This window comes from Lutjanus erythropterus, chromosome 19 (genome assembly GCF_056507025.1).
Source record: "Lutjanus erythropterus isolate fLutEry1 chromosome 19, fLutEry1.hap2, whole genome shotgun sequence".
Taxonomy (NCBI): domain Eukaryota; kingdom Metazoa; phylum Chordata; class Actinopteri; order Lutjaniformes; family Lutjanidae; genus Lutjanus; species Lutjanus erythropterus.
The window spans coordinates 23,705,655-23,721,276 of NC_139335.1; the positions used below are offsets into that span (position 1 = coordinate 23,705,655).

A 15,622-nucleotide genomic window follows, 5' to 3' on the forward strand; every position below is an offset into this window, starting at 1 on the left:
TACTGTACCATATAAAAAACAACACTACCAGGAACTGTCATTAATAAATGGTAAATTGATAGTTAATTAATCTTTTGTTAATAGATATTTTACTGCTAACAAGCAAGATAGATGCCAGAGTTCAGTGATGCTGTAGATACCCCTCCAGTGTCATTTTTGCACATTGCAAGTTAGCAATAATAAACATGCTACCTTAGTGTAGACTTTCAAAATAAAGGCACAAAAACTACTTGGGTAGGTTTAGGCAACAATACTACTAGGATAAGTTTAGTAGATGATCATGGATTGGGTTAAAAATAAGTATGTTATTTTCAGAAGTTCATGTGTGTCACATAACAAGCTACAGCTATGAAGTACGTAAAGTATTATAATCTTCAGCTGCAACTTTATAATAGACATCCAAATAATGTTTATAGATAGTTTGCAAACTAATTATTGACCGTTAACAAATTGTTATAAATATCTAGTCCATCTCTATATATGATAATCTTTTAAAGGTTTACAAATTGTTTGGTAATCATTAACAAATACTTAATGTGGTATATAAAATATTATAACGTGCAACAATAAACTATTAGTTTAATTATTTGATCAAAATGTAATTGTGATTGTCTCTTATCCAATTATATAATGCATAATTTATAAACTAATAATTTTACATGACACCAACTAATGATAAAATAAATCTTACCATTACTAATGATTAGTAAAAATAATTAATTATAATTTCATTGTTTGATGACAGTGAAATAACTATTAACTTAAGTTTAACTATTAATTTAGCATTTAGTAATGATGATTATTATAAAGTGTCACCAAAATAATCCCTAAATAAATCAATATAACTTCTGTTTCTTATAATTAAGTATGAGATGTCAGCACCTGTGGCGCAGTATGTCCCCCGCTAAATCTTCTCCACTGGTCCATGAATGGACTGGACACAGGAATGATCCTCCTACAGAAAGAGATGAACAAAGATAAACAAAAAAAACTTTATTTTCAACTCTTTCTTTTGATGGTAAAGTTTTTTAAAATGACACCAATTTTTAATGGTAACAAGCAAAATGCAATAAACTGCGGATTCAAACATGGAGTCTTGTGGTTCCATCACCTGATCCTGACTGGCAATGAATAATCAATGACCAAAGGCCGTAATTGATCCCCCCAATACAAGAGATGCCAACAGCCCCTGCTGCCACACACTTATCCCTGCTTTTCCTGGAAGCTTGCATTCATTCAGTTTTAGGTGAGAAAAGATTAATAATGTTTGCTAAGAGAGTTGTTCTTCTTCGCTCATTTGAAAATAAACCAAGAGATATTTTGTACAACTGAACATAAAGGGTAAAATTAAAAGCAGCAAACTGTGAATATGTGTGGTTAAAACTGTGTGATGTAATGTTTTAATAAAAGGCAAGATGCATCTCACCATCAAAACAGTGCACGTGCAACACCATGTTAGCCTTCTTCCTATTGGCAGTCCACTCCAGCAGCGACAGCGGATAGGTCCGTGCAGTCTCGGGGGCGGAGCCTGAGCCTAGCTGTGACTTCTGATTGGCTTGGATGAGTCTGTGTTGCAGCAACGCCTGGCAGCCGGCAGGACTGTGGTCCGATACAAACCTGGGAAGGGACAGACAACTGAGGTAATAATTACAATACAGACACAGGTGGGACGCGAGATGCAAGGAGCTGCAGACAGATGCACCGATTAAAATAAGTACATTTCTGTTGCATGAAATGTGCAAGTGAAAAACACATCTGACATCAGAATTAAATTTAAATCCTGAATATTATATCCTTTATTTTTATGCTACCTAAAATTACTTATATGGGTTTTTAGATTGTATTATTTTAATCAGTTGTGTACTGTAATATTTTGGGTTACATTACAACCTCATTTGCGTGTGTATGTACATATTTTTTTCACCATGATTTCAGTGCACATGTAAATGAAATGATGCCTTACTTAAGTAGATATTTGTCCATCTTGGGCGATGGGGCAAAGCTGCAGACACATGCCAGCAGCAGCAGCCAGCCTCGCTCAGCATTGTCAATGTTCACGTTCCTCCACACCTGGTTGACAACCTGAGCCAAGATCTCATCCCGTAACCCTGGAGACGACAGGCCCCTTTGAATGATGTAATTCCCAAACATGTTTTCCTGTGCCCCATTCAGGTGAGGGTCCCCCATGAATCGTAACACCTGAAAACAGAACAAAGGCAAACACCATCACAACTAACTGACTTATAGCATGCTGTGTGTTGTTGTACCAAATTTTAAGTTTGTCTTGCAGTCAACAATTGACCTTTCCTAAACCCCACCCCTTTTTGCTCTGTGGTCGATTAACAGTTGAGCGTACTTGGTACCTGGCCGAACCTCAGTCAACTTTCTTCTTTCCTGTTTCCTCTACTTAGGTATGCTCTATGCTAGCCTCAGAAAAAGAAAAGAAAAGAAAAAAAACATTTAAAGATGGTCAAAAGTTGTTACTGGGGGATCTGTAAAAGCGACATGTAGTCACATCTTTAGCTAATGTTAGCAAAACACTAGCTAAATAGCTACATAACAATTGATATAGATTAGATAGCTAACTAGCTAGTGTTTGGCTGAGCTACCAGATGTAACTAACTACTGTAGCTAGTGATTGATGTAATTAGCTGGCTAATGTAACACTAGCTAGCTATCAAGCTAACATTTTATGAAAATTAGCCACCTAGTTCGCTAGTTAGCTAGTCCCCCAGCAATATCTTTTAATAATCTTTAAAATTTGATTTACTGTTCAACATAGACAAACATAGCACATCTGAGAACAGGAAACAGGAAAGGAAAAGTTGACTAAGGTTCCAAAAGGGGCAGGACTTAGGAAGTGTCAATTTGATGAGACAAGCCAGAAATGTAATCACATTTTTGCCAACATCCTAGCCACAAACTATTTTACTAATACAATTATTTCACAGAACATGGACACAGCACCAGTGACCAGATTGTGAATCTGAGCAGAATTTGTATTTAAGATCATAAATAATATAGTAATAATAAAGTCAGCCTACCATGATGAAGAGCTCCAGAGCTTCTCCTCTCAGATCGTCCTCTATGCGGGTCAGAGGTGACTCCAGAGGAGCCATCAGCATCCCAAACTTTGGTTCCTACAGCAACAAAACATTTCTTTTTAGTACATTTTCTCATCTTACATGTCAACTTCATAATTCTTAAGACAAATCTAATTCAGAGTGCATTAACATGAGGGTGTAATAAGTAAGTTAAAAAAGGTAAAAAAAAAAAAAAAAGAATAAAAATGGCTAATTGAAAATACATTTTCAGGGGCTTAGCATTCACTGTCTGGCGACCTCTCTGTGCACTGCCACTTCCTCGACTTGGCTGCATACTGTTATGACCAGAGTTTTACCACCACCATCAATGACACCACATGATATTGCTGTTCCTGATATACTACACATCTCACCCTGAAGTAGATCTGCACGTAGCGGTAGAACGGGTAGTTGTTGATGTCCAGAGGCAGAGTGAGCTGAGCCTCTTCCCGGATGTGAGGAGCTTGAAGCAGAGCCAAACAGTCTGAGTGCAACTCCCTCCTGACTACAACGAGAGAGGGACAACATGTCAACCAGCATGCATATACAGTATATTTGAAAGTTTATTGTTTGTCACTTTTCAATTATCTTTTTCAATCAACTCATGCCACTCTTGTTACTCTCTGTCAGGAGGATTATTCAGATTAGGCTGTCGTTGCAGATGAAATACACACGTTTAAAGAGTTGAACAAGGTGCTCAGCCACTTGGGCCATGAATAAAGATTAATAATAATGTGTGATGAACACTGATGTGATCTGAACAAAAGTGACATTTACAGACCTCCTGCTGTTTGCAGTAATGCACCCAGCTCTGCGGGGATCACCAAGTGTGTGACATTCACCACCTCCCTCTTGGTCAGCTCCTGAAAGAGTTTTTTTGTTTGGTTTTAATTTACCTGCAAAGTGATGATAAACATATACAAAAAACAACCTACCTGCAACAGAGTCACTGAACATTACAATTAAAGTTGAGCTCATGGACAGCAAACAGAGTTGAAGTATTTAGGGAAAAGTTTAAGACTCTCAATTGAATTTTAAAAGTCATGGTAAAACGATTAAAGCTATCCTCAGTCGCTTAGATGATATGAAACTGTCTGACGGTACATTCAATGGTTTCCTCACATCTATCGTATAGTTTGACTACCTGATCTCAGGCCCACCAGTCTGTGATTAAATCTATAGTCTCTTTAAAAGTGGGCCTTTAAAATCATGGACAAACCACAAGGTACCGTCACTGCCATTTATTAAGTAGATACATGATTTTGCAAACTTAAGTGGACATGCTCCTTAGCCTCTAAAGAACTACAGAGCAGATCCAGCAGAACAGCTTCAAGTGACAATTGTGAAGTTCCATTCTGTAAAACAACATTTTGCAAAGGCACCTTTTTCTGTGTGAGGAGCAAAGTCTTGCAACTCACTACCTGATTGCTAGAAATCTGCTGCAGACATTACCACTTTTAAGAGAGCTGCCAAATCCTGGTTATGTCAGCAACAAACATGTAGTGATGTACAGTTTAATGTCTTTTACTATATACTTTATTGTTTTTTGCTTTACTCGGTTATACTAATTTTTCTTTACCTCACTGTTCCAATCTCGCATTTTCATAAAAGGAACAAAGGTCAGGTGTTGCAAAATAGCATTTGCCTTTATGCTTTTACCTTCATTAAATAGCTGTTTTCAATGTATCCATGTGTACTGTATCTGTCCTTATCAAGTAAACCATAAATAAATAAAATGTCCCTTCAACTTTTATGGAAACATTTCCCCATGTAAATGCTATCCAAACTTCCATCATACCATCTCTCTCCTCCTCCTCTCCTCTTCAAGTTTCCTTTGAGCTTCAAACTTCATCTGAAAACAAATCACAAAAATCACACACTGAGCATCCTCACTTCAGTCCAGAGATTTAAAAAAAATGCTAAAGCACCATTGGAGCAAAAGGTGGCAATATTTTCAAACCTATCAACACATTTCCAAGCAAAGTCCATGCATGAGTGATTTATGTATGCATGAAAGGCTGCATTGTTTAGATATGAAAGGAGACATGCTGTCCTTTGAGAGCGGGCTTCATGTACCTTGATGTATCGCTTGCGGTTGACGTACATGTGGACGAGAGAGCGGAACCGAACCAGACTCTCCCTCATTTTCACATAGCGCTTCCTAGAGGACAGAGTGAGAAAGTACCATAACATCACATCACCAGTAATGCATGTCTACCTAACGCCATGTGTTGATCCCATTTGCTTCAGTAGTTTTCTAAATAATTTCTGACATAGGTGCCATAAGTTTATTGTAGGGATTATTACCTATTATTATTATTAAAGGCACAGTTTGTAATTGCTTTATTACATCATCTCTTCAACCCCAACACTCTAGCAGGGATAGCATGAAAAAGCAAACTGTTTATACTGAACAACAAGACATGAACCATACCTGAAATGTTTACCATTGCCTACCATTGATTTAAATTACATATTGGCCCTCAAACATAATTTAGCCTAATGCTGTGATACCAATAAAGTAAACAATGAAGATCGTTTAGGTGAATAAACTGAGATTTTGTCTTTTTTGAATTGTAAGCAACACAGTTTGTTTAAAGAAATGCTTGTCTGTAAAATGAACTAAATCAGGCTTTTTACTTGGTGGATATCTGCAAGTCAGTTGATGCTTATGAAACCAGCGGTAGTGGAGAAGCTGACCTTGTGAGGAAGCCTCGGCACTGTGCCTGCAGACTGATGATCTTCTTGCGGAAGGCCACAAAGCGTGTCCTGACGAAGAACATGCGGGTGTAACGCTGCAGGGTGAGAGCTGCGAGATGACGAGTGCGCTCCCGTTTACACTCCAACAGCTGGTAGATGTCCTCCTTCAGAAATATCTGCCAGCGAAAGTGGGAGGGACAGTTCAACTGTCACACAGCATCACTAAAGTTTGTACGGCTGTTTTTCTTTCATTTGTGAAAGTGTTAGTGTGAACAAATGAGAGGAGAACCTCACCTTTGTGACTCCGACATGAAAGGCTCCTGGTCTTAGGGGACACAGTTTACTGAGCATTATCACACAGTTCTCTCCATTCGCTGCTGGAGGCTCTCGTAACCCCACGAGGGACTTATACCTGTGGATGACACACACGCACACACACACAACAGAACGCATTAGCTTAAAAAATAACAATAATTATGATGTTAGACCAAAAATGGGACTTAGTATGCACTGGTGGACTCGGGGGACAAGGGGACAAAACATGATGAAGTGCCCTCTAGGGTGCCTATGGAGAAAACTCAATGCACTGCCATACAAGCTGCCCAACATGCAAAAAAAATTATTTGCCTCTGTAAGCCTTTAAACAGTTAAATAGTTTATGGTTCCCTGTGTGTTTTTGTTACAGAGGTATAATAGTTAATCTAAAACAGGAATTGGAACATAAATGCATCACGACTTTGCCACACTGCTGCGACTCTCACGTTCAGAAAAACGGGTGAACAATATTATTAGGGTCAAAGGTCACCATAACCTCACATCCATCCCACTCTCAAATGTGGTACAAATGGACTCGAGGATGAACTGTCGATATTTTGGTGGTCAAAGGCGTATCAAATTGATAAGTGACAACTCAAGAGCTAGTAGCTAGTTACATGTAATTAAATTACAAAATAAAATGTAACTGTAATTCATTACAGTTACTAAGAAAAGATATGTAACAAGATTACATTTGCTGATAAAAATGTGTACAAAACGTGTTACATCCATATATTCTTTCCAGGTTGAAAAGAATATTAATATTATTATTATATTCATAATTAGAATATTAATTCATATTATTATATATTCATAATACTCATATTCCCATCTGTTTAATCTTTAGATTGTGTCCATGGAGCGTACAGGATGAGATGCTGGATTAAACCTTCTTGGTCACGTGATTCCAGTGAATGGAGCGACTCTGGGAAAGGTCAAAGAGAAGCACCAAAGTGTCATCCACCATCCAGTGATGTGTGTATGTTACCTGAACAGGAAGATGTAGAATGGCATTCTGACAGGGTACCCTTCTCTGCGGATCCTAATGGTCTCTAGGATGCCTGAGTGTCTCAGCTGACTGCTGACCAGCTCGTCTTCAAACACACCTGGTTGCTAAACGCAGATGCACATGACTGTCATTACCTACAGGACACAGTGAGGCTGATCTCACACAAATGACTGTCAGTGGAAACAAAATATGTTTGAAAATCTACCTTCATGTTATTTGGCTTAATGCAGCGAACAAAAAAAGGGTTGCACCTGAAGTGGAAAGAATAAAAATAAAGCAAATGAGTGATAATGTCAGTAATCAGCTCATTGTCTTTTCAAACACAAGATTCTCCAGGTCTCTCAGGTTCACCTCTCCATCTTCTCCACCAGCTCTAGCAGGGACTGTTGGAACTTGTTGCTGACAGTGGGAGCTTGGTATTTTCTGGTGACTGTGCTGCTCTTCCTCATGTGACCTCCTCTCTGCTGCCCCGTGACCTCTGCATGAACCAGGAAGAGGTTTGACACCATCTGGACACACACAGATACATTCACAACATTCACACACATTTACTGTGATTGTTTGTGTTCATATGAGTTTGAACTAATGTGACCGTAGATGCAATATATTGATGAACACGCTCCTCTCCTCTCACCTTGTTCTTGCTCTGAATGAACAGGTCCAGGACATCCTGACGAACCTGGTCATAGTTCTTATCGAGAAACTTGTAAACCTGCATCATGGACATCACAAATCACTAGAAGATTTGTCCCAGAAACTATTGCATGGATTGCTGATGTAACATTTGGTTCCAACATTCATATCCCCCCTAAGATGAATTGGTAACGCCTTACAGGACCATTGTGTACGATTTAGTGGCATCTAACGGTAAGCTTGCACATCACAAACACCTCGTTTTGCCCTGCTCTTCCAAGCTAGCCGCTCTGAGGTTGCACTTGGGTTCAGCGGCACTTTGAGCTAAAAGCTAAGATCAGCAAGCCAACATGCTCACAATGACAATGCTAACATGTTTAGTAGGTATAACATTTACCCTGTGCACCATCCTATTAGCTATGTCACTACTTTTGCAGATGTTTGGTCATAGCAATCAATCTAATAGTTGTAGAGACATTTCAGTTAAAACCACAAATGTGAACATCATGATGGCACGAGAGGAAGTGTCAGGGGATCACTGAAGTCATTGGCATGCATCCACTGGGGGCCAAGAATGTCTGAGCAAAATTTAATGGAGATCCATCCAATAGTTGCTGAAATATTTCAATATGGACCAAAGTGGTGGATGACCAACCAACCAACAGGCTGACGTTGTCATTGCCAGAACCATGCCATTTCAAAGCCTTAAATTAGGAGCATAGTCATGGTAGAGATCAGAGGCTCTCAAGGACATTGCTGACATCGGTGAATCAAACACATTCTCTGGCAGGTTTTGTCACTTAAGGTGAGCCAATGAGGAGCTGCGTACCTGATAGGTGACCCGACCAGCAAAGTGTTTGATGGTGAACTCTGGGAGGGGCATCTTTGGCTTCATATACAGCTGGTTGTGTCCATGGTGATAGTGACACTTTTGGAGGAAAGTATGGTCTGTGGCCTGGCAAAAAAGTAGTAAACTCTAAGTGGTACAATTACGTAATAACAGTAGTAAGTATCTTCAGGTTCTCCTTAAGCCCTACCTGTGGGAAACAGCTCTGGTCGTCCAGAATCCTCAGTATCCCATGAGGCTTAGCGGCAATGAGATCAATGCAGGGCTGGTTGTCACTGAATGGGATGTCCTGCCAGGGGATCTGTTCCCGGCTGTACTCCTCCTGCATGTGGATCAAATTCAATACAATTTCCTGTGCAGTGCACAACTCCATAGTCTACATGCAGCGTCCACATGTCTGATTACTGATTCTGTCAATCAACTAATCAATCATAGTTCCAGCACTAATGGAGAGCTGTTTGTACCCTTGTCTGCCCCGGGCTGCAGGTGTGATGTCGACTCACCTGTTCTTCTCTGAATACAATCCTGTTGAAGAAGAACTGCAGGTACTCGTTTGCATAATTAATGCAAAGCTGCTCAAAGCTGTTGAAGGCCAGATCCTGTTGTTCCCACACACAAACACACACACACACACAAACACAAACACACACACACACACAACATTTTGAGAGTTGTTGAGCGAGGAGAAACTTTCTAAACTTTGTGAAACAATGTCCTACAACCCAGGAGAACACATGTTGCCGTGAAGAGCAGGCAGGAGAGAGGCTCTGTGGTGCGCTAAGATGCACAGTTTTACTTTCTCTTTGACTCTGTCATTAATGTCTTTCTTTGTCATCTGTGATGTGAAAACATTAGCTTTCCACACAGTTTATTTGCACATAGCTGGTAATAGTTAAGTCTCATCTAAAGAGTGACAAACAGGTTATCAGACGCTCAGTCTCTGTTATCCTGTGTGGATAAACACGTGAGAGAACATGCTTACCTCAAATCCATAAATGTCCAGGATGGAGATGGAGAGGGTGTGTTGGCGGGGGTACACCTGAGCATTGATCCTCTCTGTTAACCAGTGGAAGAGCAGCGAGTACAGGATCTTGGCAACAGCATCTCTGGAGATCATTTGTTTGTGGGACAGGAATATTAGATGGAAATAAAAATTAGAGACAGAGAGACAATGAATTAAACTGGTCTAAATAACTGACTATTATCTTTAAGGTGATGGGAGAAAGAATTAATAACTCATACATTATGAGACGGCAACCAATAGACTTTGTCCAGTCAGATGATATTCAGTTATATTCTAAATCAGATTAGGGTTATACGGTATTTTACTGTAACAGAACACAGTTAACTTTTTCGTATCTTTATTCCATTACATGTAATCCATTACTTCTCAAACCTGCTCTCACCTGGCATCAACAGCACTTTCCACAGTCAATGGCGTGTAGATCTTGTCCCTCATTGTCTCCTGTAGAGAAGACAGAGGTTATTCAGGCTATACATTTTATAAGAAGCAAAGGCTGAACAATTTCAGCATCGTGGCGCCTGCTTCATGATCTAGGGCTGATTTAACATATATATAAATCTTTTTAAATATCTAATACACCCATAGTCTGTCCATAGAGGTGTTTTCACTTATGTTGCCTGATTATTATTGAGACCATATGTGTGCAGACTGAGCTTGATCAGCAGCAGACATTTTGATTTGTTGCAGCAGGAAAAACACAGGTGTTACTAATAACATAAATGATGGCTCTGCTCTTTTCAAGTGACCCAATGAGCTCACACAGGGCGGTCTGAAGTTTTACCCTGATTAATATTTTGGGCTGCACAGAGCTGTCACCTGTACCTGGTTCAATCCATCTCTGACACCGGTAATAACCATCTTGGTTCAAAAACAGGACTCAATAATCTATGTTCACCATAATTTCTAATATACAGTGTTGTGAATATAATTAAATTCGTTATTCACCTGAACTATTTATGATTGAATAAATTACACTAGTTATGTTGAGCTATAAAAAGAGAGGGTGTTGCACTGAAATGAGTAGCAACCAGTGTGCTGCAGGAAAAGCAGGAAGCTGTCCCCCCAGTCAATATATATAAAAATATAGATTAACATATATATTAAATAGTGGCAGATGCCACTTATGATTCACATTAGAATGGAGTCAGTTTCAGGTGACTGTGTCCATCCAGCTGTGCACAGCTGTGCTCACAACATTTTACCATGACTCTATCTTCTAACATTTTTAAACGTAAGCTGGTTAATTTTCTTTAAGTAGCCTAGTAAATTAAGACCCTGCAGTGGATGAGCAAACTGTGTTTAGTTGACTTCAGTACAGGTTTGCAGGAACTTGGTGAGCCTCTTCATGATGACATATAGCATTTGTCTGGAGTGGTGTTTGGGGTGACGGCAGGGCTTCTGTGCTTTCATCCTTTCTTTCTACCCACTTAATATTTCTACTACTCTCTTATTCATTGACATGTGTCTGGAACTTGTTGTCTGATCAGATAAAGAACGCTTTGAGACTTGAGAACTTCTCTTGCTTAAACACATTAGCTCATCATACACATATGCACAGCACACACACACACACATATGCACACACACACAAGCACATATACACCTCATCCAGCCAAAGGAAATTAGTGGATACGACTGACTCATCTAGTGTTACATAGGTACCATAGGAACCACCTTTGTAATTAGAAATTCAACTATACAAAAGGCTCTTTGTGTACGTGTGGAGGACATAAGGTGCACCGTGATAGGATGTACTCTTAATGTATTCCTCCTTCTCAGAAGCATCACCTAGAATTTGCTCTTCTTTTAAACCGGACAGTAAAATGGGATGTTTTATGATCAGTCAGATGCTGGAATATGAGTGATGGATTTTTTTTAATGATTTGGCAAGAGGAGAAGGATTTTTTTCCAGAGGATTTCCACTTTGCGAGCTAATTTGTGATTGGGCCAGCAGGGGAAATACAGTCACTGGAGAGCCAGAATACACCTTTGGTTTGTTGTGCGTGTTTCTTTCTTCTTTTCTTGACTTTTTGTGTTTTTGTTGTTAGCCCACGGTAGAGGTATGGATTCAGTATCTTTTTGCTTAAGTCTAAATGGTAAATTAAAGCTCTGAATTTGTTTCATAGTTACTCTACTGGTGAGTATAAAGTCATGGGCTGCAGAAGAGATAAAAGGGAGGTTGCTGTTGGGTTTGAGGCTGATGTCTACAAAGTGATGCTCTTTTTTGTGAGTCCTGTGGAAGTCCAACACTGACAGCTCACTGGATACCACCAGCAAACTCTGCCTGAAGCAAAGGAGTGCAACTGAGCAATTCATTCTCTTTTTTTTTGTCTCCTAAAGATTTTTGGATATGAGATGAGACAAAATCTAGTGCAAGCCAGAAACAGTATCTACAAAAGATTTTTTCTTTTACTTAAGCATGAAATAAAAAGTTATCATTTTGGACAAAGAAAGCAGGACTCTCATTTGAAAGGGCTATGATGTTTTCTAGAAGCTGATAGAGTTGAAAACTGAAGCTGAAAGGTCTCATCCCTCAGGCTGTAGCGCACTGTTGAGTGTGGCTATTTATAAAAATATGTTCTATCCAATATGACAGATTGCAAACAAGAGGAGTCCCAAGATGCTTTCACTGCCTGAAGCATTAAACTACAAAATAACACAGCTCAATAGCAAGCGTGTGAGTCTGAGTACTATATGTGTACAGGATGAATGTCTGTGTGCCAGCATGCTTGTTAGTGTGTTGTAGACATGTGTGTATAGAGTGAGTGTAACGTGATACATCCAAATAATCAACGCTGACATATCAAAGTCACATCTGTAGTTACATTTTGTTTGAACTGTCGTATGAAGTGATTCTGTTACCACACAGAAACTAAATCAGGCTGCTCTTCATGAGGTCAGATTTTGATGTGTCTTTCAAACCATAATGAATGAATGAATGAATGAATGAATGAATGAATGAATGAGAAAGGTGTCAGAGCACATGACTCAACAGCCAAGGCTCATTATTTTAGGACATTTTGAATTTACAAAACTAAGTGAAAATCAGCAAGAGGTGTATTCTGTGTAGTTAAAGGCACTAAGGAACAAAATGCAACTTTTGTGAGGATAATAAGATTTAGTAGTTTAGTAGTAAGAGTTAAGTAGTTTGAACAAAACTGCAGTCACACTTTATTTTATAGTACACTAAAACATAAATGTAACAAGTTATACTTTGTATTAAATCACTGTACTGTAAACTAAAGTGCAATATTTTTGTTTTTATTTTTATATTTTGTAAACTTTAGCATACAGTGTAGTTCTGCTGTAATGTGTCTGCTGTTACCCTAAAGAACATATTATTTCTAGTTTTGTCTAATTTAATACAAAGTATGGTTTGTTACATCTTCTTAGTATAATGTAAAATAAAGTACGACCCAAACTGCTCCTGTTAAAATAAAAAAAATCCAGTAAAATCAATGAGGAGTAGATCTGCAAACAGGCATGTCAGGAATCCGACGAAGGTTATTATAGTTAACTAAAACTCTAATCTAAAAGCTCAAACTTGGATTGAATAAAAAATCATTAAAATAAAGAAATAAAGAAAAATAATACTACCATTTAAAAAACAAGAAGTAACTTAAATGACATTGTGCACTTACAAAACAAACTAAAATGAGATAAAAATATACAAGAAATGTTTTTAGTTTTAGTCTGTCGATTTAGTCAATTTTGTCAACACAGCAGGCATGAGGAGTCATCGGCATATATATTTATGGAGATGGGGATGTCAAGTCTGTTGCCTTCACAAAGAGTTGTGTTTGTGTTGTAATACCCAGTCTGAAGTTTTTAAATTTTGTCCAGAACAAATGTAGCCCATATTATTGTAAAAAAAAATAAATAAATAAATGCAACTAATTGAAAAATGCGAAACTAAAATAACTCAGAACCAAAGGTGCAGTGACAGGAGGCCAGCACTGATTAACAGGCTTTAACAGATGGCTTAACACACATTTATTTGTACACTTCAGAAGGTTGTGAGGCCCTCCTGCAGAGTTATTATAGTCATGTATTTTTCATTGGTTAATCAATTACTTAAAGTTTTTCATATTAGTTATCAATTTAGTTTCACTTAGTTTCCAAAGTGGGTTTATTTGTTTCAGTTTAGTTTTTATTATTTAAAAGTTTTTGATTTTTTTTTTTATTAGTTTCAGTATCTTTTCTTTTTTTTTAATGATCATTATAATATAGGTGGCATTTGTCAGAAGCAAGGTTTAAGAAGGTCAGATTAGGTATTACAGCACAAACACAATCGACTCACAGTATTGTAGACATTCAAGTTTTAATAATCATATGAACCAATGCCTCCTCATGCTTGTTGTATTGACAAATGTGACTATTTTTTCTAAAGTCTGTTTTTTTTTTTTTTTTTTTTTTTTTTTTTTTCAGTTAGCTAACATTTTTTTCACACCTAGTGATTTTGTTTAGTTTGTGTTTTTGTTTAGTTTTAGTAAACTACAATAGCCTTGGTGTAATGTAGGGAATAAAATGGAAAGGACATTTAATGAGACTGAAAGAAACAGATAATAATTTCCATATGAAGTGGAAGCAAGAAATTCTTTTTAACATTCCTGTCACACTGAATGGAGCAATGATTGCTCCGTTTGATACTGACTGTGACTTTATAGGTGATGGCTTTCTGTAGTCCCTCTGGAGAGATCTGCAGTAGCTCTGCCACCACTCTGATCTCCTGAGCGCTCACCACTGACGCCACCTCCTGGCCATCAGCCTGCCGTGCAACAGGTAGAGAAAGGAAAAAACACATTATCTGTTGTGCATCTAATCATCCTGTTCTAATTACCAGTATATTAACAATATAATACAGTGTATATGACTTATGTATGAGTATTTGAATTGTCTAAAACTAAGTAAACTTAATAAAAAAGCTCAGTAGTTTGGAAACAATACCTCATATCTCTGAAAGTAGACATTGCCCAGGTGCAGTATAGAAGAAAGAACTCTAAAGATGGCTGACTGGTCTTCAGGGGTGAAGTGGAGGATCTCCATGGCAGCAAGCAGACGCAGGAAATCCTCTGCATCATTCTTTCCTGTTATCCCACAATTCCCTCCCTGAATGGAGACAGACAAATGTGTATGTCCACATGATAATCCTGCAAAGTCCTAAAAAGACTGATGATTATGCTGCACTGTGTCTTTTTTACCTGGTTGAGGTAATAGTAGGTCTCAGCCTCCTGTAGATAGAAAGCCTGCCTCTGCTGCGAGGGAAGACCTGCCAGCATCTCGTAGAAGATGTGATAGTTCCTCTCATCTTTGGCCTGAGGGGGGAAACACACTTTCAACACTTTCACGGACAGAAAAGTATAACATATTACGGCTGCACCTGTATTGCACAAACAAGGATTAATTTTTAAACCTGATTAAATCGTTGTTTGATTTTAAATTATGCCACACCAAACCTTAAAACTAGCTTACATAAAAGTAAGTAAGATTGAATTTAATCTCTCTTTAGACCTCAGTTTAGCTTTTACTTTGATCCCAGATAAAATCTTATTATATTGTGCCAAAAAAACAGTATTAATTTTAAACTTAGACATGAGGAGGTTTAACTAACATAGCTGCTTTTTTTGTTTGTTTGTGTGAGAGCAAATTGCCACATAATATGAATACAGTGTGATTATATCCTTTTTTTCTTGGTAACCTTTTGTATAATCACAATATTGCACTCAAGGGTGAGCTTTTTCATTATTATAAGCACAACAGCACTTGTGCCGAGGCCTGTAAGCATCACTGAAGAGAAGCACACCTTTGAGTGTAATATTTTTAAATTACCTTCATGGCTAGCTGGCAAACAATGCACATTTCTTTTTCTAACTTTTACAGTACTATGTCCCAATATCATTTATTATTTTAAGTCAGGTAAGCAAGCATCTCAACTGATTAAACTCTATTTAATTTCAGTTCATATCTATCTGTGTGTTTGTGTGTGTGTGTGCATGAGTGAGCATGTGTCA

General features: G+C 38.2%; 1 protein-coding gene across 2 annotated transcripts in view; it reads right to left on the reverse strand.

Annotated features, from left to right (window-relative positions):
• Nucleotides 1–15,622, reverse strand: part of myo15aa (myosin XVAa) — a 41,130-nt gene that overhangs the window by 20,300 nt on the left and 5,208 nt on the right. For both annotated transcript variants that reach the window (XM_084743755.1, XM_084743754.1), the window contains exons 8-29: nt 14,813–14,926; nt 14,559–14,720; nt 14,266–14,379; nt 9,994–10,052; nt 9,570–9,693; nt 9,091–9,186; nt 8,778–8,909; nt 8,570–8,695; nt 7,742–7,819; nt 7,459–7,616; nt 7,313–7,358; nt 7,087–7,211; nt 6,078–6,195; nt 5,784–5,959; nt 5,160–5,244; nt 4,882–4,935; nt 3,865–3,946; nt 3,458–3,588; nt 3,045–3,140; nt 1,964–2,199; nt 1,427–1,617; nt 883–955 (exon numbers count right to left, since the gene is read on the reverse strand). In XM_084743755.1, coding sequence (XP_084599881.1) covers nt 883–955; nt 1,427–1,617; nt 1,964–2,199; nt 3,045–3,140; nt 3,458–3,588; nt 3,865–3,946; nt 4,882–4,935; nt 5,160–5,244; nt 5,784–5,959; nt 6,078–6,195; nt 7,087–7,211; nt 7,313–7,358; nt 7,459–7,616; nt 7,742–7,819; nt 8,570–8,695; nt 8,778–8,909; nt 9,091–9,186; nt 9,570–9,693; nt 9,994–10,052; nt 14,266–14,379; nt 14,559–14,720; nt 14,813–14,926 — 2,576 coding nt within the window. The remainder of the gene's footprint in view (nt 1–882; nt 956–1,426; nt 1,618–1,963; nt 2,200–3,044; nt 3,141–3,457; nt 3,589–3,864; nt 3,947–4,881; nt 4,936–5,159; nt 5,245–5,783; nt 5,960–6,077; nt 6,196–7,086; nt 7,212–7,312; nt 7,359–7,458; nt 7,617–7,741; nt 7,820–8,569; nt 8,696–8,777; nt 8,910–9,090; nt 9,187–9,569; nt 9,694–9,993; nt 10,053–14,265; nt 14,380–14,558; nt 14,721–14,812; nt 14,927–15,622) is intronic.